The 27,310-nt window shown below is 27.6% G+C and overlaps 7 protein-coding genes across 18 annotated transcripts; 4 read left to right on the top strand and 3 right to left on the bottom strand.

The window, feature by feature from the left end:
- Positions 1 to 44: 44 nt before the first annotated feature.
- On the top strand, positions 45 to 2,799 carry LOC127065986 (TRAF3-interacting protein 1). The gene is made up of 9 exons (XM_050999112.1): positions 45 to 349; positions 471 to 588; positions 681 to 793; positions 894 to 1,211; positions 1,289 to 1,821; positions 1,893 to 2,136; positions 2,219 to 2,344; positions 2,451 to 2,536; positions 2,609 to 2,799. The coding sequence occupies exons 1-9, from the start codon at positions 215 to 217 to the stop codon at positions 2,757 to 2,759; spliced, it is 1,824 nt and encodes a 607-aa protein (XP_050855069.1). The 5' UTR covers positions 45 to 214; the 3' UTR covers positions 2,760 to 2,799.
- LOC127065987 (RNA polymerase II-associated protein 3) lies at positions 1,312 to 11,762 on the bottom strand. 5 transcript variants are annotated; one of them, XR_007782236.1, is made up of 11 exons: positions 5,557 to 5,705; positions 5,205 to 5,356; positions 4,979 to 5,107; positions 4,604 to 4,845; positions 4,316 to 4,523; positions 3,998 to 4,243; positions 3,639 to 3,914; positions 3,371 to 3,563; positions 3,172 to 3,312; positions 1,744 to 1,775; positions 1,323 to 1,460 (listed from the first exon to the last, which is right to left on the bottom strand). XR_007782236.1 is itself a non-coding variant. In XM_050999114.1 (10 exons), the coding sequence occupies exons 3-10, from the start codon at positions 5,346 to 5,348 to the stop codon at positions 3,224 to 3,226; spliced, it is 1,527 nt and encodes a 508-aa protein (XP_050855071.1). In that variant the 5' UTR covers positions 5,349 to 5,356; positions 11,422 to 11,517; positions 11,622 to 11,762; the 3' UTR covers positions 2,897 to 3,223. The 5 variants fall into 5 exon arrangements, 2 of the variants coding, with proteins under 2 accessions (XP_050855071.1, XP_050855070.1); XR_007782235.1 differs by lacking the exon at positions 1,744 to 1,775 and having other exon boundaries at positions 1,312 to 1,460; XR_007782237.1 differs by lacking the exon at positions 1,323 to 1,460 and having other exon boundaries at positions 1,651 to 1,775.
- LOC127065985 (bestrophin-4-like) lies at positions 6,072 to 13,187 on the top strand. 7 transcript variants are annotated; one of them, XM_050999111.1, is made up of 13 exons: positions 6,127 to 6,659; positions 9,190 to 9,276; positions 9,355 to 9,506; positions 9,586 to 9,856; positions 9,919 to 10,053; positions 10,120 to 10,286; positions 10,349 to 10,506; positions 10,893 to 11,123; positions 11,181 to 11,261; positions 11,334 to 11,485; positions 11,590 to 11,718; positions 11,914 to 12,059; positions 12,138 to 13,187. In XM_050999111.1, exons 4-13 carry the CDS (start codon positions 9,678 to 9,680, stop codon positions 12,773 to 12,775), a joined length of 2,016 nt encoding a protein of 671 aa, XP_050855068.1. In that variant the 5' UTR covers positions 6,127 to 6,659; positions 9,190 to 9,276; positions 9,355 to 9,506; positions 9,586 to 9,677; the 3' UTR covers positions 12,776 to 13,187. The 7 variants fall into 7 exon arrangements, with proteins under 7 accessions (XP_050855064.1, XP_050855068.1, XP_050855065.1 ...); XM_050999108.1 differs by having other exon boundaries at positions 6,129 to 6,659; positions 11,914 to 12,807; positions 12,926 to 13,187; XM_050999107.1 differs by having other exon boundaries at positions 6,072 to 6,169; positions 11,914 to 13,187.
- A 1,149-nt stretch (positions 13,188 to 14,336) lies between these two features.
- LOC127065988 (E3 ubiquitin-protein ligase TRAIP-like) lies at positions 14,337 to 17,229 on the top strand. The gene is made up of 7 exons (XM_050999115.1): positions 14,337 to 14,982; positions 15,138 to 15,512; positions 15,606 to 15,707; positions 15,790 to 15,912; positions 15,969 to 16,203; positions 16,317 to 16,457; positions 16,562 to 17,229. The coding sequence occupies exons 1-7, from the start codon at positions 14,870 to 14,872 to the stop codon at positions 16,748 to 16,750; spliced, it is 1,278 nt and encodes a 425-aa protein (XP_050855072.1). The 5' UTR covers positions 14,337 to 14,869; the 3' UTR covers positions 16,751 to 17,229.
- A 146-nt stretch (positions 17,230 to 17,375) lies between these two features.
- Positions 17,376 to 18,039, top strand: LOC127065991 (uncharacterized). The gene is made up of 2 exons (XM_050999120.1): positions 17,376 to 17,646; positions 17,773 to 18,039. Exons 1-2 carry the CDS (start codon positions 17,548 to 17,550, stop codon positions 18,037 to 18,039), a joined length of 366 nt encoding a protein of 121 aa, XP_050855077.1. The 5' UTR covers positions 17,376 to 17,547.
- Positions 18,040 to 18,066: 27 nt separating this feature from the next.
- On the bottom strand, positions 18,067 to 20,392 carry LOC127065990 (calcium and integrin-binding protein 1-like). The gene is made up of 5 exons (XM_050999119.1): positions 20,155 to 20,392; positions 19,975 to 20,077; positions 19,196 to 19,343; positions 18,392 to 18,522; positions 18,067 to 18,213 (listed from the first exon to the last, which is right to left on the bottom strand). The coding sequence occupies exons 1-5, from the start codon at positions 20,244 to 20,246 to the stop codon at positions 18,103 to 18,105; spliced, it is 585 nt and encodes a 194-aa protein (XP_050855076.1). The 5' UTR covers positions 20,247 to 20,392; the 3' UTR covers positions 18,067 to 18,102.
- Positions 20,393 to 23,457: 3,065 nt separating this feature from the next.
- LOC127065939 (uncharacterized) lies at positions 23,458 to 27,059 on the bottom strand. Of its 2 annotated transcripts, none has more exons than XM_050999010.1 (14): positions 26,925 to 27,059; positions 26,637 to 26,823; positions 26,283 to 26,548; positions 26,052 to 26,222; positions 25,789 to 25,932; positions 25,527 to 25,694; positions 25,272 to 25,450; positions 24,967 to 25,193; positions 24,724 to 24,866; positions 24,444 to 24,644; positions 24,244 to 24,369; positions 24,029 to 24,177; positions 23,750 to 23,954; positions 23,458 to 23,615 (listed from the first exon to the last, which is right to left on the bottom strand). In XM_050999010.1, exons 1-14 carry the CDS (start codon positions 26,959 to 26,961, stop codon positions 23,476 to 23,478), a joined length of 2,343 nt encoding a protein of 780 aa, XP_050854967.1. In that variant the 5' UTR covers positions 26,962 to 27,059; the 3' UTR covers positions 23,458 to 23,475. The 2 variants fall into 2 exon arrangements, with proteins under 2 accessions (XP_050854967.1, XP_050854968.1); XM_050999011.1 differs by having other exon boundaries at positions 26,322 to 26,548.
- Positions 27,060 to 27,310: the final 251 nt, after the last annotated feature.

Genomic DNA, 27,310 nt, shown 5'->3' with positions numbered 1-27,310 from the left:
ATCTTATGATTTTTTAAACTTTATACTATTGAAAATATGTAACACTAAAAAAATTACAAGAGTCCTTGGAAGCCATAAAGATTAGTTATTTGACGTTTAACCACGTGGTTGTTGCTAAGCAACTCTATATATCCACAAAAGCTTTATCAAGATTTTAAGCAGAATAGTTTGAACACTTTCATAGTTTTCCGTATGATTTTAACAATATTTAACTATGGCAGACGACGTGAAGCCAGAAGTAATAAAAAAAACGCAAGACTTACTTGGAAAATATTTTAAAAAACCGCCATTAACCGAAAAATTATTGAGGAAACCGCCCTTTAGATTTCTTCATGATATTATATCAATTGTATGTATTCTTAGAATCATTACTAAAGTTTTTTTTTTATTTTAATTTGGTTTTTTTTTCTTATTGCTTTCTTTGATCGCCAGTAAATATTATATGAATTATATTGATTATTTTCTTTCAGATAATAAAGGAAACCGGTTTCTTAGGAGGTTTGTTCACAGAAGAAGAATTAAATTCAGACAATATAAAAGATAAGGAGTCAAAAGTAGCATATTTAACAAAACTTATAGATGTTGTTAGTAAGTTCTAAAAAATAAAATATTTCGTAAAACTTAGTAAAACCTGTTGATATTTCGAAGATATTATATTTATATATAAAATTCCATTTTAGAATTAATATCTGGAAATAATCTAACAGTAAGAGCAAGTAAAATAGTTTCTGGACAAGAAGCAACTAAAACAAATGAACTTTTACAAGCTATTGGAAAAGCTCTTGATAAAAAAGTAAAATAAATTTAAACCTATCTAAAAATGATTTGATTTTATAGGATGATACATTGCAATAATTTAATATAATATATATATTTATATGTAATTAAATTAGGTAAACAGTGCAGAAGCAATTGAACATTATAAAAAAAGTTTACAAAAGAAATCAAAAGGAGGAATAAAATCAAAAACATCTAAAGAGGATATTGCTAAAAAACCATCTAGGCAGATATCGCAAACAAGAAAATCAACTGAAAAAGAAAAACATGCATCTGGATTACAAAAGAAATTTTCTAGTGTAGGAAAAGTTGAATCAAAGACAAAAGAAGAAAGTAATCAAGAAAGTAGCAACAATAAAAATAGTAATATAGTAGAACAAGAAATTCAAGAAAATAATATTGGAAAGAGTAATGATATAGATATTCCATCAGCGGTAATCTTTTTTTAAATTAGCTAATATTTTTAACTATATTTAATGTTAAATTATAAATAAAATATTATTTTATATAGCCACTTGAAGATGAATTATCTTCCACAACACAAAAAATAAAACATTCTTCTGATACCAAACAGAAACAGGATCATATATCTTCCATGGTTCCTACAGAAGTACAAACAGGCAAACTTCCAGCAAATATAAATACAGACAAGAAATCAGAGGAACACGTTCAGAGAAAGGAATCTGTAAATAAAACAAAACGAGTGCTATCAAAACAAGGAAGTGAGTCTAAAGAATCAATAAAAATATCAGAAACAATATCTACAAGAAAAAAATCAATAGAGACTACAGATAAAGAAAAGTCACAAACAGAATATGAATCAACATATGGAAATATAAGTGATGATTTGCAGCAAACAGAACATGAGAATTCAATTATTCTTGCATCAAATTTACAGAAACATAAATTTAATAATGAACAAGAACAAAATATGACCAAATCAAGAACATTGTTACGTCCACCTACTGTTAGACCAAGTAGTGCAAGACCTGCTGCTCCTAAAATGAAAGGAAAAACTGACATGATTCTTAATGAAGAAATAAGGTAGTAAATATATACATTAACCAAACATATTAAAATATTTATTATTAGAAAATAATATATTTTGATTTTAGTACACCTATGGGAAACATTAGTGTGATAATTGAAAATGCAAATATAAAAGACAATGATAATGAAGATATGGTGATTGTAGAAAACAAAGGAAACATTGGAACAACTTTAGAGAATATTAGCAATTATAAAATTGACCATGAATTAACTCAAGAACATGGGCATCTTGTGGCACAAATTTTGGAGACTCAAAGAGAATTAGTCAATACTGATAATGTCGATGTTTTACCAAAGAAAGTTGATATTGTAGGATATTCTTATTTATATTTATGTTATTTAAACGCTTTACAAAACATTTTATGAAATACAGATGTTTTTATGAATTTAGGCATGGGAGGCGGGTACAAAACGCGATCATGAGGCAGCGATTAAGGAAATTGATAAATTACGCGGTACGATACAGTCCTTAACTCGTGCAACAAATCCTTTAGGGAAATTATTAGATTACTTACAGGTATCGTTTTAATTTTATGCTAGAATATTGATATAAAATATATATGATAATAAACTTATTTAACATATTTAAATATATGTTCGTTTTGTATAATTTGTTTACATAGGAAGATATTGAAATGATGCAAAAGGAATTACATGATTGGAGAAGTCAGTATAATCAACTAAGCAAACAATTGGAAAAGGAACAAATGTATAATCCCTGCATTTGCACCATATAAAAAATATGTTACATATGGTACTATATATTACTTATTATTTTCAGGCGTACACAAGAAATAATAGACCCAATGCAGATGACATTAAAAGAAATTGACAATAATATTCAGGACCAATTAAATAAAATTTATCAAGCAAAAGCAAGAATAATAAAAAATAACCAAAAAATACAAAGATTATTAAATGGTGACATATAAAAGTGTATTATTTTAAACAATTTTTATGTAATATTTGGAGTATATATATATATATATATATATATATATATATATATATATATATATATATATATATATATATATACATATATAATTTTTAATATTACATATACATTTTCGTCATTAGTGCGATAAATATTGAAGATATGTATGTAATAGAAATATAGATTGTACTTTTGTAAATATACGTTTTGTAAATATAAATGGTGTTAATGATTTTTTAACATAAAATATTTATATAAAAAAATGTGAAAAAAATTCTTCGAATCGATTTGGTACAATACAGCACGTATAAACATTATTTTGAATAAATAAATAACAAACATTTACAGAAGCAAAACAAAAGCATGTGTTATGAATTGTGTTGCTATTGTAACAAATATATATTTACATTAAAGTTTATGCCAAATTATGAACTTTTTAAAGCTAAAACTTCTTTGGTCCTAAATTTCGTATGCTTTATATAATTCTTCTATTTCTTCTTCGGATTTATTTTCAGTATTTTTACAATATTCAAGAAGAGTTTTTATTCCTGAAATAAAAATAATTTGTATAATCTTGTTAAAAATAAATGTGTATAATATACATACCATTTTTTTCAGCATTATTAATAAACATGATAAGTGCTCTGAATCTCTTAACTTGACTTAAGTCTTTCAAATACTGATATACTGAATCTTTTTGTGGTATGAATTCAATTTTAAGAGTATCTAAAATTTCACTGAAAATATCTGATTCCATAGAATCTTGAAATATTTTTGGCAAACTATTTAAAGGTAATTGCTGAAATACAAAGTTATTAATTTTATAAAAAGATATTGATGGATATATTATTATGATATTAAATTAATTAAATACTTTTAAATAATGATAGTGATATTGTGATGACTTATTTTTGCGCCAATCTATAAGGAATTGTACAGCTGTTTTTGGGATTTTTGGTAGATCTATTGATACATTTTTTTCAACTTCCAATGGTTTAATTAAAGAGTTATTCTGTATAATAACTTTATCAACTATATTAGATGATTCAGCTTGCTGAATATTATCTGTAGTATTAATTGGAATAGTTTCGTTTTTACATGATGCAATTCCAAATTCTGCATCTTGTACTACAATACGTTTCATTGATCTCTATGAATAAATAGTGAAATATTTAACATTTTTGCAATAAATATTTAAAATTTATGAATTTTAATTTCACATCATTTCCTTACTTTTGAGTGTAAGTGAGGTGGTTTAACAATAGGCTCTACAATTTCAACATTATCTTTCTCTGGTAACCAATTTGGAATTTGCATATATTTTGTTTTGGTTTTTATTGTCTTATTTACAACATCTTGCTCTAATTTCTTATTATTTATTTCTTTCTTTATTTTATTATTAGGATTCCAAATTTTTTCACCAATATTTTTTACTACTGATGTTTCTTTTAATGCATTTTCCTCGGATATAATAACTGGCTAAAAAAGTAGGGTTAATATGTGTATTAGATTTATATTTAAAAAAATAATAAATAAATATCAATATTAAACCTTAGCTTCTAGTTTTTTATTGACTTGAGCAAGTTTAATTTGTGCTTCTTTGTTAGAAGGTTCTAATTTCAATATTTTTTCTAAATCTTCTTTAGCTTCTTTGTATTGTTTTAATTCTAATCTAGTAATTGCTCTTCTATGATAGGCTTTTGTATATGTTGAGTCCAATTGTATCGCTGTAGAACAATCAGCTTCTGCAGAGTATAAGCTATAATAAAATAAAGCATAATATTATAATACTATAAGTATAATAATATATGCTTAAAAATATATACAAATAAAACATACTTGTCCTTTTTTAAATGACAAAGAGCACGATTTGCATAAAAAACAGCATCATATGGAAAAATTTTTATTGCCTCACTATAACATGCAATGGCATTATCCCACTTTTTTTGTTGTACAAATATATTGCCTTTTTGTTTATGTTCTGTGGCTAAATCATGCTTTTTTGTTAATTCATCTTCATTTAATTCCTCTTCAGATTCTTCAGATGAATCTGTTTTATCTATTTCTTTACATGCTTTTTCCTTCATTAAGATATTTTAATCATAAAAAATAATAATTCTTTTTATATAAAGTCTAATTGACATGACATAATCTATGCTATTTAAATATATAAAAATAATTAAAAAAAAAAAAAAAAAAAATTAAAGAACTTACCACATCAAATTTATCCCAAGCAGAGTAATCACTTGATTTAATTCGCTTTATGTTTGTATTACACTTTTCTTCTTTTGTAACAGGCTTTTGTACTACCTTTTTTTTTTTACTTCTTATTGGAGGTAAAATCTATATAACGAATATTACCATAAAACTTAAATAAAATGAACATTATTTCTCAATAATTATATTAATTATTTATTTTATAAAGTATGATAACGTTTACTTGATCATTGTTTTGATTGCGCAGCTCCTGGTCTTTGCGTTTCATTTCTTTCTCCCAATTTTTCAAGTCAAGAAATTCAGTTTGTAAATCCTCTGAATTATCTTTTACTTGTTTTTGTAGTAAAATAGACTTGTCAACACTCATACTTAAAACTATGGAAGCAAACAATAATTATTACTTCAATATAGTTTATTTTTTATTTCACTTTATGCGTTAAGAAAAGATTCACACATTAAATATTTCACAGCAACTTTCAATTTATTTACGTAAGTCAAATATTTTCATTTTTATAAAATACGAATTGATGTATCATTACGTATAATATATTTAAATAAATTTGTTAAGTACTTACTGTTGAGAGTGAAAGAGAGAAAAATTCAATTCGTAAATCCCAGAAAACTTATAAATCATAAATTTATATTAACCTATACGCATTACCCGATAAAGGATTTTACATGCTTTATACTGTAGTGTCAAAATTTTCCGCTACATGGCAGTTCAATCGAATACGCAGAATCGTATCTATGAAATTAGAAATGGGGGCTGTACACAAATGTTGTATTTGTGTTTAATTTGTTAATAAAAAAAAAAAAAAAAAGAAATTTACAAAATAAACAAATGTGTATATATGCTCATACAATTCTCACGTTTCTGAATTTTCTTAAAGTAACGATTGAATTCGAAAGATTATGAACATGTATCTTTATTACAATGAAATAACTAAACACGTTTATATTTTCGCGCTTTCAAAAGATGCGGACAGGATCGTATCGAAATCATACCTTGTAAGAAAAATTCGAAGTAAGAAATTTGTGTTTCAAAACATACGGAATGAGCTTGACATTCGAACTCTTATAGATTTTGGGTACTTGCCATCGGATCGAGATCGAGCAGACTTCAATGTTAATACATATCCGAAGGGATGATACTGACTACCGAAGTAGTTCTCAACCGACGAGTGTCAGGTACGCATCCAAAAGAAAGAAAACTTTCTTCGAGATGCTTAATCTACGGTTTACTAGTATTCGTGAAAATTTTAATTTAACGCCGATTTGTTTATCGTATATTAAAGTTTATAACTTAGAATTTTTATATACAATCGAGTGATTTGAAGTGATATAATAGATCGGTATAAGTTTTTATAGATGTCATTGTTAGTTATATTGGTATGAAAAGATTATAGTGATTTATATAGATAAGAAAAAAGATTGTGTAATACTTTTGAACTATGTTAAATACGTTCATATAATGAATATGGAATTGAACATAAGAACTGGAAATAAGAGTATTTAAAATATTGTAAAACATATCGTTAAATCGAACGTTCACATAAAATCTTTTAACAATTTTACGATCGAGTTTACATTAAATTTTAATTTGCAAATTACATAACTGAACAAGGATTAATTAAAATATTCTATGTCTACATATTTTGTTCCTACCTGGATATGAACGGTAAGAGTTTCATAATTAAACACATTGACTCTTTTTAACAACATGAATAAAGATGAACGATCGTTAATGATTGTTCTCGACATTGTATCACAATTCCCTCCAAAAACTAACGGACTCGTATTAAAGTCACTATTAAATTATTCGTTTTCTCTCTTTCCTTTATGTTTTTTCTTATGTTGGTGCACTTTTACAATATAAAAATATTTTCTTTACACTTATAAGGATCTCTAAAAAGTGCATATTATTTCAAATAAATCGAAGAACGATGATTTCTGGACAGATCAAATATTTCTTTATCTTTAATCGTCACTCAAAATATGCTAATAATTTACGAAAAAAATAACGTTAAAATTTGTTTATAGATATCGCACATACGATCTCGACGTATTTGCGAAACATCGATAAAGAATTTAGGATGCGTTTTTTGTGTAGTCATACTAACCTCAAGATTTTAATTACATCCGTGATAGTATCAAAATTAACGTAGGATACAGGAATTCATCGTTTTAGATATACGTTTGAAATATATTTAATTTCAAGGTTTACATCTCAAAATCTGTATTTCGATGCTGCAACTCGTTCGCAGATGGTTGACTTTCGTAAATTTATCAACAGAACATACCTCGATGAATTTTGTATTTTTTGATGATTGGTGATATTTAATGCTTTTTTTTTTTTTTAATATAATGCCAGTGATTATTTTTACATTGATCAAGAAAGTGAAAGAATCGTTAATAGGAAAATATTTCAAATTAACATCGTCAGTATTCCTGTAGAAAAAAAAAAAATATGAATCTTTTAAAAAGCATTCACAGAATAATAACTGACGAACTTAGTCTTCGTCACGAGTGACTGATAATGAAACTATTAAATTTGAAGTTTTATGTATATTTATATATTTCTTTTATGTTGTACAGTCATAATATTTCTCATAGTTCGTATGTTCGTTCTATGTTATTCATATCTATACTCGCGAAACATGGTGACAGAAATACACGCGAAAACTGATTAATCATATAGATTATATATTTATTTATCATCGAACTAGAGATATATTAGATATACAATAGTAATAATAATAAAGAGTGCGCATCAGGCTACGAGTAGGTATGAGAAATTCGAAGGCTTCTTTTTGTGGCTACTAACGTCTCTTGTGCCAAGACGATAAATTCGGTAGTCGTTTGTACGATGAACATAGTTGAGTTTCGGAGACAATAGGTCATGCATATATAGATATATGAAAAGAAACGTGATAATTTATTCTAATTAAAAGTTTCTTTTTAAAAGAAAAAAATTTAATTTAATACTAAACTATCTAGGAAACGTTCGAGACAACCCGATGAGAAAATTGTTCTTTTTTTTTCTTTTTCTTTCTTTTTTTTTTTTTTTTTTAACGTTATGTTTGAAGACCAGCGAGCACTAGAATAATTCAAATTCAAGGACGGAACATGGAAGTTTCCAAAAAATCATTAGAATGATTGAAATAAGTGACGATAGTCGAACGAGACAAGGCACGTTCCGCAAAACTCCCACGTCCGGAAATCTCTTGTAAATTGTATGTTTATCTAGACAGTGGCTACTTCGACGACCGATGCTATATTTATCAGCAACAGTGCATACTGGCGCGAATCCTAATATTTAATATTATTTACGGCGCGACTGTAAAAAGAGAAAAGAAGAAAAAGATTTCCAGTCACGCCAACATTCTTTTGCGTTGGCGTTGAAACTACGATGTCTCGTTCGTGGCATAATTTGCATCTCGAATTATATTGCCATTCAAGAAAATACTTATATGACGTCAACTCAATTCATTCATTATCAATACTTTTCAACTTCTTGACTATTCTAACGATATGAAAATTTATTTGATATATAACGTTATCCTATAATGGAACGAACTTTTGGGAGTTGTTATAATGTTTCTTGAGATAGCATATGCGTCTTCTAAGGACTTATTTGTCAATAAGTAGTTGCAACACGTTTTAGGATAAACGATGTCGTTATAGAGAGACATATATGTAGATACGTCTGGCGCAAAGACCTAGGCCTAGTTCTTTCCGGTTCTAACCGATTTCACCCCTTCGGGCGACGCGACTATTTCTAGCTGCTTCTATGTAGATCCGCTTGTAAATCGCCGGCGAAACGACAAATTTCATTGTTTCATTATCTTTAGGCAATGGTCGTTCGTATCAGATGATCGTGACTGTGATAATTTTGGCTATTTAAATTGTTGAAAGATGCGAACCGATCTCGAAGTATCGTGACTAGAAATTCGATATTTCTGAATTCCAACACTCGAAGGAGCTACACGTATAAACGCCAATAGAGTTTCGAAATTCTATTTTACGATAAGACGAATGTGTACGTCAACCTACAAGGATTGCTTTAATTTCGTTTGGTCGAAAGAACTCGTTGCAACTCGTTTCAAGCTTAAAAATCTTAATGCAATCTCATAATAGAATTAATAGAATAATCTTGAAGGATATTTTATATTCGTCAAGAAAGTTTATATTTCGATTCTTCCTTAAAGGTCCAGTATGTACCGTCTGTGATCATAGCATGGTAGCTACATTATATTTTTTCGATATCTCTAAAGAATGCGATACATTTGCCAATGGTAGGTAGAACGAGCGATGATCGTATTTCATTCTCTCACTTCCTAACAAATGAAAGCTATTTCACTTGTAATTTACAGATAAAGGATAGCCTGACGTTACGATTTATTTATGAAATGGCAAGACTGTACGTTAGTTTATTAAGCACTAAAATATTAATGTGCACTGTGCTCGATCACAACGATCGATTATGGTTGGACTTCGAACTATGCAAATGTCAGCATATTGAACTGTAAGATAATATGCGATCGATTCTTTGTAAATTATTTCTCTACTTATTATATAACTTATAATCATAGTTTGATTCGTAGACCAAAAAGTTAGAATTTAAGCACAACGTAAAGGGTATGAATACCCGTATGAAAACGAAAAGGAAAATGAGATTTTTCTAAATGGATAAAAGATGACCGTCTCTTATCAATACGAAGTTGCCAGCTCCACGAGCGGTGGATTTACCAGACTTCTGCTTATGTGGAGGGGTTCCCTCTACAAGCTTATTTACAGAGAACTTGTACTTTTTGTGATTATGTTCGCATCACTCTCGGCTATTTATCGTCATGCTTTGACTGATTTACAAAAGAGGTACGCTCTTAATTCGATAAATTCCGACTTGCAACAAATAAAATCCTTCGTTTCTTTTGCAGGGAATTTGAGAAATTCGTAATATATTGTGATACATTCATTAATCTAATTCCTCTTAGCTTCGTGCTAGGATTTTACGTGTCCCACGTAGCTGATAGATGGTGGAAACAATATAATGCGATACCTTGGCCGGATAAGTATGTTTTCAACTTAATTATCGTATATTTTTCTTTTAGTCAATAAAGTTATTTGTTTATTACCAGGGTTATGCATCTAGTAGCACTTTATGTTAGCGGAGATGATGAATATGGTCGCATGTTGCGGAGAGGTCTTATGAGATATTTGAATCTCTCTCTAATACTTGTACTACGTTCCATTAGTTCGGCGGTAAAAAGACGGTTTCCTACTCTTGATCACGTGGTAGATTCCGGTAAAGTAAAATATCATCTACGAAAGCGATCTCTTATTATTTTAGTAATTAATATGTTGCAGGTTTCATGACTTCCTTGGAATTGGATTTATTTCAGTCGGTACCGAGTCTCGAATTCAATACCTACTGGATCCCGTGTACATGGTTTATCAATCTGTTGAAGGAAGCACGTCGAAACCATAGATTGCCCGATGCGCAAGGTTTAAAAATAATTATGGAGGTTTGTTTACTCGAATCTCATTGATGTGAATCGACGAATTTCTTAAAAATTATCAAGTGCGATCTAACGTCGTCCGAGGAAAATTTTTTCTAAGTTTATGATCTCCCTTACACGTAGCTACGCATCAATATCGAATATTTGTTCCATCGAAACGTAAAGATCGTCATGCTCCATTAACGATAATTTTATTTCTCAAGATTAAATGTGAGCGATTTAATGACTTTCGCGATTACTTATCGGCACAACTTCCTTTCTTATCCTTGGTAATGCCTCATATAATTGAATTAACAATTAATAATCTCTGATTCTAGTCTTGATAAATTCTTCTAGAAAAATAAGAATATAAACTCCTTCCAATTTTTCATACATATATATGTATGTTGTAGGAATTCAATGATTTTCGCTCTAAATGCGGACTTTTATGGAGCTATGACTGGGTTTCCATACCTTTGGTTTACACGCAAGTCGTGACCCTTGCAACATACAGTTTCTTTGCAGTTGCACTTGTCGGTCGTCAATATATCGAGGGAAATGAAAAACAGTTTCAGCTAAAAGTCGACATATATTGTCCTCTATTTACGATTCTACAATTTTTTTTCTTCATGGGTTTATTAAAGGTAAGCACGATACAAATAATAAAATGATACAAAAACTAATTTGGCGATTCACTACAGGTAGCTGAACAATTAATAAATCCTTTTGGCGACGATGACGAGGATTTCGAATTGAATTGGCTTATCGATCGTCATGTCAAAGTAAGAATCATATTTCTCGATCATCAACAATTTGGCTAGTTGAAAACTTGCGAATGTTTGCTTTTGCTTTAGGTGTCATATCTGGGCGTGGATACTTTAATGACTCGCTGTCCGCCTCTTGTAAAAGATATTTACTTTGATGCAGAAAATCTTATCTTACCTTACACCGAAGCAGCAGCAGCATACAAGAGGAAGACTTATCGTGGCAGCGTTGCAGATATGCCGTGAGTTTCCTTCTGGTTTTCAATTATTTATTCTTTGATTTTGAACACGAGAGAAAAGAAATTATTGCAACATATTGATCGCAAAAAATTTTTATGATATTTAGGGTGCCAGAAGAGAAGCAAACAATGTTCTTACCAGGAATAATGGAAGAAGAGGAAGAACCCAGAAACACACCTCGTACATCGAGCGCTAGTTTAGTAACGTATCCTGATAGTCCAATGACTGAAAAGCGGTAAGAAATTAGTTAATATAATTAGATTATCGAATATGTATTTTTTTTAATTAATTTGATATATAGATATACGTGAGTGTTCGCGTGCAAAACTAAAATGTGGATATTTTTGCTGTCGATGTCCGCGAACGATGGGCAAGCTTTAAGATAAAGATTTTATATCGAACTCTATTAAGTTAGATTCGTTTGTTTCAGCCAGATCAGCGGCTCCCCTCAAACAACTCCATCGATGGTTAGTAACGCTAGTGAAACGATTCTTCAGTTAGATAATCAAGAACAACAACAACAACAACAACAGTCTGAAGCTGAGCAAGGCGATCAACAACGCGGGCGTTTGACTGGTGCGATGAGAAAATTTTCAGCTATTGCTAGGCATACGAATCCACGAATCGACTCGAATCGAAAGCCTTTCTTTGCAGCAATAAAAACACCCAAGATATGGCTGCAACCTTGGCCGAGTGCCACCAACTTATCACGAATAAACCGTCATCGAGGTCCCGACACACCAGCACCATTCAATGCTCCTAAAATACTATGCGTTCCATCGGCTTTACAGATTTCATTTAGCGACGAAACTGAAGATCAAGAAAATCGCGAAGGTTTTGACAATTCTGCTTTCTTTCATGAAGACGTTGACGATCGGTACATCGAGGATCAGGACGCCGATACGATAGAGAAGTTGAGAAACGTTAATCGATTCAAACGTTTCGTTTTAACGGATACTTCGGAATGTTCAGATGCGCAAATAGAAGCAATAGATTTACCGCGTTTCAGAGAAACCATAGAACAGAAATCAGAAAGCTTTTTTAAGTATCTTCCTCAAAGACAACGTTCTTCAACCGAATCTAGTGATAAGAAGGGTGTTCACTGGAGAATAGATGAGAGAAGACCTTCGTTGCTGGCTCGTCGGAAAACCATTCACAGTGTCCCAACTTCTTTGCAAATCGTCATACCACAAGCAAGGAGTTCACCGAACTTAACCAATATAGAAGTTGAAGAGAAACAGATGGAGAAGCTCGATACTCCCGATGAATCTGAGAAGGATACCAAACTTTAAATATCGATATAATTCATATATACTACATATTCGTGAGTACGATAAAATATTTCAGTTTTGATCGGTTTTTTCCGCCATTATTTATGTTGTGCGATGTTTATATACTGATTTAAATAAACTAAGTATTAATATTAATCTCTCTTCTTATAGCATTTGATACATTTGACGAATGTTCTGCAATATCATGGGAAATATTAGTTCAGAGAAATGATCATGTTTACTTATTTTTCCACTGGTTACATAATTTATAATTAATATAATTTCTCTCTCTTTCTCTCTCTCTCTCTCTCTTCCTCTATTTTTTTTGTTTTAATAAAGGATTAAATTTAGTATATCTTACTTCGATGCGCTTCTAGATTGTAATCAACAATAGATAGTAACAGATAGTAATATCTATAATAAAAACACAAAACAAATTTGATCAAGAAATAAAAATATACATAACATCTTTAATGCATATATTTATGATGTTATACTGCTAAAAATCATGACATGATGCTATAAATTTATTAAAAATTTGTAATAACATTTAACAATTTATTTAATCGTTTTATCAAATTTATATATTTTTAAAGATACATTCATTAGTTTCCATCTCAGTATTATTATAGAGTGACTATATTATTATAAATTAATTATTATTTGTATAATTTGTATATGATTCAATTCATGATTTTTTAAATTGTAAACAATAATTATTCTGTGGAAGAAGTTGTGGAATTAATATATTCTGTATTTGTTGAATAATAATAGCATTTTAGAATAAATAATATAATTATTTTCAAAATATTGGGAATAATAACGTATCTTATGTATATATTGTAAATATTTGATCCCTGAATGTTTCTTTAAACACAATAGAATGTTTAGTCATTTTTAATTAACTCCAAGCATTTATCTTCTTATTATGTTCATGAATCTTTTATGTAATAATAAAGGCATGCATTCTAATTTGATAATTTATGTATAACAATTAATATATAGTAGATGTTAGTAAATAAATAGTTAGTAGATGCAACTATTTTTTGCGTGCGTTGAGGTTAATTCGTCATCCCTGGTTTTATAATGGCTTACGCGAACAATAAGTCCAAGCGTAATTCTTGGCTGATTTTGATGATCAAAATCTTATTTTAAAGATGAAGATTTAAATAAGAACTACGCTTTTTCAAAAATTGGAAATAGCGGATCTTTGTTTAAACCTTCATCATTAAAATGAGACCTTACTCATCAAAATTGGTTAAGAATTACGCATGAACTCATTGTTTGGATAAACGTTATTTTCGATAATTAATAAATACATACTCATATACATTTTTTTGAAAAAAATCAAAATAGAAGTTCGTTTCCATACTATCTACGAGGTAAGAACTGCCAGCGTTATTTTTTTTTATAATTTCCCTTGTAGAAGTAGTTTATTTTATATTATTACTATTACCACTGCTATTACTATAATAATAATAATATATATTGTAATAACAAAAACAATAATAAGTAGAAGTAAAAGAATATATTTATATTATACACATCATGTATATTCTAGAATACATATGATGATTTATAATAACAAGAGAAGATTGAAGATAGATATAAATATGAGACTAAAAAGCATGGATTTACAACCAAATTACTAGACTACTAAACTACTTAGTCTAACCCATACTAATCCGATTGTTGTTTACGCGTGAGAATAGCGTTCATTGCTCGTGCTTGTAGTTCACATTTCGTCCATACTTCATATTTTGTCGCTCTAGTCACACACACTTCGAAAGAAAGGTGAATACCCTTCTATATCTTTTATATATATGTTTCGTTATTTATACCTTTACTTAATAAGTTTCATTGGTTAAGGAATGTTACGTTTATTTTTGAATTGTTTAATTGTACATTTATTGCTGTAGACATAAATATATTATGTATATTTAAATTCACTTATAGTTAAATGTCTAAGAATAGATTAAGATATATTATATTTGATTAACTTTATTTCATTTTTTTTTATAATTGACTATTACAATACATAAAGTATTTTTGATCTTATTGTTTTATTGTCTACTTTGTGCAGAAATAATTAGTTTTTAAATCAAAGGAATTAAAATGAATATTGTATGTGTTATATGCAGTGATTTATTAATGCCATCAGATGATGTGTTTCATACACCATGTGGTCATATTTTTCACTTTACATGCTTAATGCAGTGGTTAGAAAGGTACTATTCCCCATTTTTTTTATTACTTAAATATTTTAATTTTTAAGTATTAATTTATATATTTAAATATTACTTGTTGAATATTTAAATATTATTCGTTAAATATATTTACTCTTAATATATTACTCTTAATATTTGTGCATTTTTTTATATAGATCAAAGTCATGTCCACAATGTCGAGAAAAAACAAATCAAAATAAGATACATAGAATTTATTTTAATTTCTCTAACAATGATACTATTGTAGAGGATACATCTTCCTTACAAGATAAAGTTGACAAACTTACATTTCAAATTTTACTTAAAGACAAAGATATTAAGCATTATACTGAGAAAAATGAGAATCTGGAAAAACAAAATTCTGGGTTACGAAGTGAAGTTAAAAAGGTTGAAAGTGAAGTACGTGAAAAAGAAACTGCCATTTATGCGTTGAAAGAGCAAATAAAGTTCTTTAGACAACAATGCTCAGAAGTAGACATTATTAATAAAGAAGTCATTAGGTTAAGGAAAAGAGTGGAAGAATTGAAAAAGTATGTTTTGTTTTCCTTTTAATACTTTGAAAATGTTTATTTTGATATTTTGCAAATTTAATGAAGTTTGAAGTTTATTATTTGTGTTTTAAGTATACAACTTTTAATGGATGCTTCTGCTGAGAAAGTAGATGATATGGTCTCAAAAACAAATGATCCTAGTACACTTATTACGTACATATCTATAATGAAAAGGTATATTAGATAAAATATATTGTAAAATATATTGTAATATTTATTTTAAAAAATTTTTATTTTTAATCTATGCTGGTTCTAGAGAAATGGCTAAATGTGTAAATAAACGAAGAGAGATGAGAACTAAATTGCAAAGCGTACAGCATGAATTGACTAAAGTTTCAATGGAACGTAATTATTTACTTGAAGAGCAAGAAAAGCGGAAGTATGTTATATTTAGTTAGTTAGATTAGCATAAATATTTTAATCTTATGTTTTTAGAAAATTGGAAGAAGAATTAATGATATGTGAGAATGAAAAAATGGTATTACAAAATAAGCTTCAAGATATTGAAAATAATAGTATTACCAAAACACATGTATTAAACATAATAAAACCAAAAGAGAACTATCTAAATTCTATTGAAATATCTGAAGAAGAAGTTAAATATATTGATAAGATAGATGTCACAAATAATACACAAAGCTCTCAGAAGAGAAAAATAAATTTATTGGAGGTAACAAAATATATTTTTATTTTACACAATCTGTATATTGTAATATTATGATATTATTCATTATCTATTAATCTGTTATAGTAATGGTAAAAATTAGTAAAATATTGTTGTAGGATATCAAAATAAATTCTCCTAATATTCCTATTCAATCACAAGGCATTTTAGCTTTAAAAGAACAATATGCTGTACGACGAGCTGCCAAATCTACTTTTTCTATTTTAACGAAAAAACCCAGGCTTTCCCAAAATTCTGTTGTAAGTACAATAGTGACTTTTAATTAGTAGAAATTATATCTTATATGTATTTAATTGTTACAAATTATTATTTTTAATTAATTATTATAAATTGTATTATGTAGGAATCTTTAAAAAATGGTTCAATTGCATATGATGGTTTTGGGGGTCACTCAAAGTATGATAAATTTCCTAGTCCTATTCAAAGTGCTAAATTAAAGAAAACAAAAGAGTGTTTGTCTAAGCCAAGGAAACTAAAACTTGATACAGGAGACAATAAAAAACTTAGTGATTTAATTGTAGATATATCATAATACTTGAATTAATTTAATATTTCATTTTTTATGATTATATTTATATTTTATAATAATTTATAAGTGTATTAGTGTGTATGTGTATGATATGCCATCTTTTTTAATTTCTTATACAGATTAAATGGATTCTATGTGATTATGTTTAGTAAAAAGTCACAAAAAAAATGGAAGTTAATGAAACGATTATAATTTAAGGTGCCGATATTAACGAAGTTGAAAATAGAACAGCTTATATAAATACATTTTTGATGTTATTATTTATATTTACTATTTGATATAGTCTTATTATAGTAATAAATATAATGTACATAATAATGCATTGTAAGAGAAAGAATTAGTTTTAAAAATTAACTTAATCATGTGCCACATTGTAGATGGTATTCATTCAATTATTCTATTACATGTCAAATTTTAAAAGTAACATGAAAACGTTAAATAAGTTCTTTCATATTTAGAAGAATAAAAAATATAGTTAAATATGTCGAATTCTCTTTATACATACTATTCACCAATTTTAAAACCACGTTTTATGGGACCTCAGCTTCCTTCAAAGCAAGATTTGGAAGGTACTGACATAAGAAGTTATTTCAAGAATTACAGGAATGGGACGATTTCACGAATTATTGTTAGTGGTCACTGGTTGTTTCAAATTAGATATTTAACAAATTAAGGAACTTTTTTTTCTAATAATTGATATATTCTTATATTTCTTATTTATTATAATATTTTTCATAAAGATACCATCATACAGTTGGAATGTTCCAAAGAAATCCTACACTCCACGACCAAGTTCTATAATGACTTTTCGGGATCGACTCCGTTCTCTTACATTCCCACAGAACAATATTTCTACTATTGATCAAAAACTCATGAAAGAAGTGGACGACTTATATACAGTATTGATTTGTTCATATAATACTATTTTACTAAAAAATTAATCATTTTTGTTACATTTTTGTGAAGAACTTTTTTTCATTATGAGTTATATTCACGTTAATATTTATTTCTTTTTTTACAAAAAGGTTGTACAAGCTCACCGTGATCAATACAAGGATCACTCATCAAAACTTCATCCATTAGAGTTCTTCAAAACAGATAAGTACAAATATCAATGCGCATCATCGTTGATACCGTCGTATTTAAAAAGGTATCCGACGTCATATACAAAATACAAAATACCTTCAGTCCTTCCATTGACTTATGAAAGAAAAATAGAAACTCCTTGCATACCCGATTTGGTGCTCTCTGGCATTTACGATCGTTCAAATTGTATCGTATATAAGCGCTAATTTATTATATACAAAAATACTATATACATGGATATCCTAAAATCATTTAAAGTGTTGCTAAGATTAGAACTTAAATCGAAACGAGTGAGCAAAGTCCGGCATTCTCGCAACGAGTCGTTCGAATTCTTGAGGAGAAATACTTCCATTTTCGGAGAAATCCATTTCAGATATCATCTATGAAATTAAAACGTAGTGAGTATTTCTTCAACGAGAAACTTTATAATATTATCCGATCATAGTTTAAATTTAACATTTTTTAAAATAAGAATTTAAACAAAATATTCTAAAATCATAAAAAGCAAAACTTCAAGAAATCTATTATACCACTAAGCAAGAGTTCATCGACACTTACCAAACGTGCTACTTTTTCGGCATGTTCATGATCCATTTCATTCTTGATCTCTCCATTTTCGTTAATACCAGTCAATTTTTGGACAGCTTCAATTAAATCATTCAATGCAAGCTGATCGTCGCCGTCGAAATCTGAAAACGAATGCGAGTGTTATTCGTCAATGCGTATTATTTCGTAAAATTAAATGATTGAGACTAACAAAACTAACTATAGTATGTTCATCATTGCGGGCAAATAAAAAATCTCCCGAACAAATATTTCTTTTTTTAAACACCATCACGGAAAATTACTTATGCAATCATTATTACTAAAAATTCTTGTCCCGTCATAACTTCTGAAAGATATAAAATTCTTCAATCTTATTTGAAATTTTGCATATAAATGTATTTTTTTTTTTTTTACATATTTTTTTTCATCATAAGATGTGAAAACATTTGGTTTAGAATTGTTTAAAAATTTGGAAGATTATTTTTAAAGCGGTCTCTATTTTAGTATAAACATATATTAATGTTAAAATATAGCATTAGTTTTCTTTTTCTTTTAAGTTATGCAAAAATGCACATTTACTCGTTGCATATTAATATAGATGGAAGAATTTTTGTTTTTATAAAAATATGAATGCAACGATGGTATATAATAGATACAAGGATACTCAACAAGTAGATACACATCTTAATATTATAATCGTCGAAAATATCTGCGTTTATAATTTCTCGACAAACAGTAAAAAATTTAATAGCGGAAATTAAAGAAATTAAAATAAGCGAATAAGGACATTATGTTTTTTTTTTTTTACTTTCTTACCGAATATTAAAAATGCCCAAGCTGAACGAACGTTCAAAGGACAATTTTCTGAAAAGGCGGAGCAAAGGTCCAAAACATCTTCGAAACTTAAACATTCATCTTGTTCCGAAGAAAATATCCGATATATTGAATCGCGAAAAGGACTGTGCTGAAAAAATAAGATCGAACTTTTAAATCATTGCTCATATATCTATCACGACGATTACAGATTCTTTTTATCTTCTCGTTTATTTCTATATCTTATATATAGGATTATAAATTTTCTATATTCAAGATATAAAAATAATACTTATAAGATAACTTATGTGACTTTTTATGACATTTTTATGACACTTTATATAACTTTTAAATTATGCGATCTATGAAAAATTAGTTGCTAATTCAAGTTATATAAAATTAATATGAAATAAATTATAAATGAATATATGTCCAAATAAAGATATTAAGATATGTTGTGTTCACCTAGAATACTTAATTCAAGTTAAATTTTATAAAGTAACCCTAGTTATCTTTAGTAAGATAAGGGTTAACGACGTACGTCTAATGATTCATGCTGCTATTTTTTCGATAATAGTATCATTAATTTTCGTAGTTCTGTATTATTTGTAGTAAAACAAATAATAGGATTTTTTTTAACCGCATTAAATCTATCGATATTATTTGACAAATATGAGCTTTGCAATGTCGTTAACTTAATATTGTAAATACGTCTAGTGATTGACACTAATTCGATGAAGTAAAAATCGGACATCATTAGCTAAAATTCTATTATTACTCACACGAACTTGAGGTAATATTTCATCTATTTGCTTCTTCGTAAAGCGATAATGCAAATTATCGTGTAAGATTCCTGGTGTTAAATTATTAAGTAGATCGAAAATGCTAAAAAAAGTGAATAATGTTTTTATTTATTGATGAAAAAATATGTATAGTACTTAGCAAATGTGAATAATACTTACTGATATATTTCAGATTTGCTTAAATATGATAATTCGACGTATTCTTCTATCAATTCGTTCGTAAGAATATGATTTGAACGAAAATTTCCCATAACTTTGGTTGTTCTTTAGTGCATTACACGTATATGAAAGAGAGTTATCATTTAACTAATCTGCACTTGGAAAATCTGTTATCAACATGTGATAATTTTATCTCTACGTTTTGCAAACATATCGGTTTACAAGTCTCATCTTTCATTTTTATATTTAAAATAACATATATTTTACTCATTTGTAAATAATATCATCCTTACATTTTTTTTTTGTAATTAAAGAGAAAGCGATCGTGAATAAAGGATTTATCTCTTTTTATTTTATATATATGAAGTTCATTCACTTATACACTAGTTTGAGAAACACACACTCATAAATACTCGAAATTTTTAAAAATTTAATTAGAGAATAAGTACTGTACATTGTGGCATATAAACGATTAAATTGATTATACGAAGAATGCATGGAATGGCGTTCTTTGGTTATATGTGACGTCACCAAATTCAAACTTTTAATCGACTTTGAATATTACTACATCAATCTTCCTTCGCATTTCGACGAATGAACACAGAAATTCATCATAGCATGCTTTTCTTACAAGTAATAACAAAAAGTTAAAATAAATATATTCCAATATCACATTTCTTTAATATTCCATATAATTTATTTTATTTTAAAGTTAAATTTTGTATTGGCGGTCTTTGGCTACGTGTGACGTCAACACAAACGAACCTATCATTGACTTCGATAGTTATTATTTCGTTAGTACAACTTTGTATTCCGACGAGTAAACATCGAAGATCCTTTAGGATGTCTTTTTTACGAGTAATAACGAAGAATTAAAGTAAATATATTCCAATATCACGTTTCTTTAATATTTCGTATAATTTATTTTATTTTAAAGTTAAATTTTGTATTGGCGGTCTTTGGCTACGTGTGACGTCAACATAAACGAACCTATCATTGACTTCGATAGTTATTATTTCGTTAGTACAACTTTGTATTCCGACGAGTAAACATCGAAGGTCCCTCAGGATGCCTTTTCTACGAGTAATAACGAAGAATTAAAGTAAGTATATTCCAATATCACGTTTCTTTAATATTCCATATAATTTATTTTATTTTAAAGTTAAATTTTGTATTGGCGGTCTTTAGCTACGTGTGACGTCAACACAAACGAACCTATCATTGACTTTGATAGTTATTATTTCGTTAGTACAACTTTGTATTCCGACGAGTGAAGATCGAAATTCTGACAGGATGTCTTTTCTACAAATCTCAACGATGATTTAAGGTAAATATATTTGTCCATCACATATTTGTTGAATAATTATTTACAGTTTCTTATTATAACAGTGATACAGATTATTTTGTTTCGATTTTTCTGTTTCAGAACTTTATTGCAATCGCGCGCGTAGCAATGAAGTAATCGAGTGTTTTTATCGCTAAAATAAAAATATCGCGAAGTAGAATCAGTGTTTGTTCGTTCGCGTTTCGCGATTTAAACAATAAGTGTTTTTGTATGGACTGTGTGCAATGCAGTCATTAGAGTCAGTGTTTGTTCGCAAAGTATTTTTAAGTCGCGCAGACTGTATTTATAAAAGACAGTAGATTTTCGCGAAATAAATTCAGTGACCGTTCGTTAATAAATAATTATCGCGAATTAGAATCAGTGCATTACTGAAGAGGATTTCAACCAACTTCGATGTCGACCTACCTCATTTTCAACCAACTACGAATCATCCACCCTCAATTTCGGCCTAAATCGCGGTCCAGTGTTTTGGAGCCATCGCAGAACTTCTTAAGTAGTAAGTTAATTTTTAAGTTCCTCCGATAACTCAATCATGTCGAGAACAAAAGATTCAAATCGGTACGAGTGATTGATTGTAATTAATAAGCACGAGTAAATTTTTTCGGAGATTTATTCGTGAATGATTTCTTATTTTTTGGTTTATTTATTAGATCAAAATAGAGTCTTTTTTTTCAAACGCGTTAATTATAATTATTTGAAATTTTGAATATTTTAATGTATTTTTAAATAATTTTCTCTCGCGAAAATAGTAAAGAATCGCGATATTACGAATTGTAATAAAAAAAAACGAAAATAAACAAGAAAATATTCGCGATGGATAGTTTGTGAATTACGAGCGAAATTATGTTATTTCTTTTCTAATAATTAGAATATTCGCTTGTAAGAAGGAGCGTCTAATGATTTTTTATTATATTTTTAAATAAAGATATAATAGGTTAATCAATGTTTACCTCAGGATTTTCAGCAATTAATATACTAATTCTCGTTTCTTTCCCTATGCTTTCTCGATTTTTCGTTTCAAGATTGTTTTAGAGTTGTGTTAGATTTATCAATTTTCTTCCACGTTTTCGGATAAGGGACGATTTTAATTTTTTCGAATGTTCATTATCGAATGTTTTGTAATAGTGGTTAGGGCACGAAGCAAAGAAGAGGCTATATGCCGAAGAGGCCCCTACAAATTGTGACTCAAGAGGCAATTAGGCTATTCAGTTATTTTCGAAACTTTAAAAGAAACTTTCGAGAATGGTTTTTAGTCATATTTTAATTTTAATTGTGTTGTCACTCAAAATGCTCTTATATAGTAATAACGTAAATTTAAGAAACTGAGACGACATAACATTCCGTCTCCGATTCCACATTGTCACGCGTACGCGAATAGAATTAATACATATTTTATGCTTTTTTTTATTACTGAAGTTGAATAATAATTTTTTTGCATTCTTTTTTTTTCAAAGTTCGATTAAAATCATAATTTTACTTTAATAAAATCAAGTTTTACATTAAAGTAAAAAATTGTTCATTTTTTTTTTCTTTTCTAAAGTTCAATTAAACTCATAATTTTATTTTTATAAAATCAATTTATATATTAAAGTAATAGTTATGAGATGTATAAGGTATGATAATTGTGGGGATCATTGAAAGTGCACTGAATAAAAGTGCGTATGAAACTGAACAAGCATTGTGAAAAATGTGTATCAAGTTCTTTTTGCCACGAGTTATAGGAAAAGAATATTTGTTTAGATTAGGATCAAAAATATTTCATCTTCATTTTTTTTTATAAATTTAAGTTGTATTAAATTTAGAATGTCATTTTTTATAAATTATATATATATTTTTTTCTTTCCTTATTTTTTTTTTTTTTTTCTTTATAAAATCAAGTTATCAAAATATATTACATTAAATTAGAACTTTTTAAAATCATATTGAAGTAATATATGCTAGGAATGAAAAGTGGTAGAGAGCTTTAATATAATTTATTACTTAAAAATTATAAAGAAAAAAAAGATCAATGTTGAAAATACTGTGGATAATATATCTCTGTTTGCAGCATTCTTATAATATGTATTTTCTATTCTGACAATATATCTCACATGATCAGGCGTTTTACATTCTAATTCTGAAATAAAAAATATATATAATTTTCTTAATCTTATAATTTCTTAAATATACAATATTTACGTCTAATGCTTGTATATTAATTGTTTAAGGTTTTCTATGAAATAGAAATTGAATTATTCATTTATTACATACCTACACATTTACGTAAAGAAGTTACATTCTGTATACGATAATATATGTGAGGACAAATTTTCTTATCAGGACAGAAAGTATAATCTGTTAGTACAATATCTTTATGTCCACTTGCATCTTTACAATATTCATTATATTTCTTTTCTGTATCATTAAACTGAATCCAAGAGCATACCTTAATTTCACCATACCCAACATTATGAAACTAAAATATAATCAAATTAATTTATTAAAGAACTATATAGATACTTAAAAAAAAAAAAAGATAAATATACAAACTGTAACAGTTGTTTTTTTTGTATTTTTTCTCCAGTGTGCATGTAATTTGTATAAAGTAGATTGTGATGGAGCTACATAATTTTCCATTTGATTTTTATAATTTTCAGTATTTGTAATTATATTTGGTAAAGGTCTTAATAGCCAAGATACTAAAAATACATTAATATGAATATTTATTACATTATAGATATTAATATGACTATAATTATATATACCTGTATTAAAATGTCTAATAATATCATCAATTTGCAAAGTCTTTATTAAATGATCTTCTTTTGATATTATAAAAGGTTGGAATAAATATGCATTATACTCTGATGTATAATATAAGAAATGTATGTCTGTGTATATAAAATAATACATTAATATTAGTACATTAATGCAACAAATTAGAACAACATCAAAGGCAATTTACCTGGGTAATATAATTTGATTTGTTGTAATAACATTAGAGCTGATTTTAGTTCTGTGTCAGTCATATATGCTAATGGAACTAGTAAGATTATAACTTGCCCTAAATTACCAATTATATGCTTTTTTTGATTTTCTTGCAATGTAGTATTTAAATAAGTAAATATTGTTTGAAGTGTTTTGGCATAATTTAATTGATTGGGCCCTGAAAATAATTCTTTAAATAATATTAAAAAATATAGTTTTCAATTAGCATATTTTACAAATAAATGATAAAAACTTGCATGATACTTTTGTAAAATTGTATATAGTTTCATATGCAAATGATGGACTATTAGTGACATTAAGTAACCAATTTCCTGTTGAACCATGTAGTATACCCATTTTAGAACCATATATTGACACATCTAAATCTTCTAATAGAACTCTATAAAAATATTAAGAGACAAAAAATTGTAATATTTAAACAATCTTTTTGTTTTTTTTTTTTTGTTTTTTTAATTATGAATATATTTATATATACTTACGAAATAAAATCTTTTGTATAATCTGGGGTCCATGCACCATCAAAAACAATTATTATCTCTGCTTGTAATTGAATATTTTTATTATAACAATGTGATTCTGTAAGTAAATGTTTTTCTGTATAATTTGTAAATGTATCAACAGCATAGTTAACCAGTCGTTTTAATGCCTCATCGGATACGTGTGCTATGCTATTACGATATGCTAATAAATATGATACTGCATGTGTCTATAATATAAAATGTTCATAATTTTTTTCTCATTATATGATACCCACTAATGATTAATAATTTAATTTTAAACATACTTGTTCTCTTAAAATAGTTTTTGATGTAACTTGTGTAAAAGCTATTTTTCGATTACAAGCTTTGATATTTGAATCAAAATTAATGCCTTGATCAGAATAATACATGTCAAAAATCTGGCTAAGACGAAGACTATTAAAATTATTAGTCCATGTTTGTAAATTATGTGCAAGTATTAAACCTAAAATATACATAATTTATATAACAATTAGAAAATTATGATCTAACAATAGTTTATTTTATTACAGTCAGTTTACCATCAATGTCACCAACTATTTCAGCTCGTGTTGCATCATAGCTATCAGGATTTTTTGTAAGATAATAAATATTAGGATATATAGTACTATTCCAAAATCCAGTTACTCCTAATGTCATTCTTGCTTCTACTAAAGGTCCTTGATAAATTACCATTTCACCTAAATCACCTTAAATACGAATTTTAATTTATGTTTTAAACCTTTTTATGTTTCATATGACAATTTATTATTATTATTATTATAGTATTTAAATATCTCTTACCAGCAATTGTAGTAAGCCATATATTATCAATTGATATTCCTGAATTATTTATAGATTGCTGCCACATTGATCTTTCAATAATCATTTGATCTTTTGGTATAATAAGATCAATCTCATCTTCATTGTAATTTAAATTTTGTACATCTTTAATGATTATAATTAAAATTAAAATAATAATAAAAAATTAATAATAAAAGAGATTTATATGCAAGTTTTTTTTTAAATATCTTTATCTTACAAAAAATAATATTTTAATGATATACTTGTAAAAGTTATAGCTGATGATGCAAGTAATTGATTCAAAATAACATTTTGATGCTGTAAACTCGCAGCAATTGCTCCTATAACAGCTCCAGGAGCAATTGTGCCGTATGGAGTAAGAATTACTCCATATTCCCTTGGGCAATCTATTGCATTAATCGATATTGTTCTTCCTATGAAAATTATTTTTTAAGATGACAATTTTAGATTTAATTGAATTAATAAGATATTACCAGTTAATTTTTCTCGATTCCCAATTTCTTGGCACATACTGTTTGTATTTGTAGATTTATATTCATTTATAGTGTTTGAGATGGCAAAATGAAGAGTGCATCGTTCTAATTGTGAGAGTATTGTAGAAGGAAAAGCATCTGCATCGCCTGGAACTAATTCTTCTATTATTCTATTTTTTGTTCGTTGTGCTCCACTTCCAATAAATGGCAATATTCCTTCAATTTCATCCAAGCCTTCGACGTATTCAACCCCATCAAATTTAAACCTAGTATATAACTAGTAACATTGTTTATTTGATATTTTATAAAATTATTTGTAATTAAAATTCGAGATATTCTACATGTTTCTTGTACCTGTGTAATAGTGCTGAAGAGAATGTTCTCATATCCATAGTAGTAAATGTTTCTATTTCAGCTTTTCGTAAAATATCAATGAATGTACGTATATTTAAGGGCAATAAAATCTCATTTTTAGTACGATTTATATAGCATTCTTTAAGTGCCTCTGGTATACTTAGTTGAGAATATACTACACAATATCCTGCAAAATGGAAAATAATCCTATGGATATATCTTTTCAATATGTAGATTCAATTTTTTATAACACTTTTCTATAAAAAAAATTAAATATATAGTACATACCAAAGCATAAAAGAAACAAAATTTTATACACTAACATTTTGGAACAATTCACTGTGTCACTGAAAAAGTATCACACATGTCGTAATACTGTATGTACTCCACAATGAATCACTATGTATTAGAAAGATAGAGTAAGATAATGCCTTATTTTCAATCTTGATAAGATAAATATATAAATATATCTCTGTAAAAAATCACATTATTTATATTTCTTAATTATTTATAAAATCAATGAAATATACAATAAAATGTTAATTCATAAAAATGAATTATTTATAGGAATGTATAATATCGTTTATATATAAATAATACTTGCAAGCTAGAAAATAAAAAAGTTATGTTATAAATATCTCATGCAACATATATTACAGTCAAAACATTAATTT

This window comes from Vespula vulgaris, chromosome 8 (assembly GCF_905475345.1).
Source record: "Vespula vulgaris chromosome 8, iyVesVulg1.1, whole genome shotgun sequence".
Taxonomy (NCBI): domain Eukaryota; kingdom Metazoa; phylum Arthropoda; class Insecta; order Hymenoptera; family Vespidae; genus Vespula; species Vespula vulgaris.
Note: the sequence above shows the minus strand (reverse complement) of the source record. Positions and strands in the feature narration are given on the sequence as shown.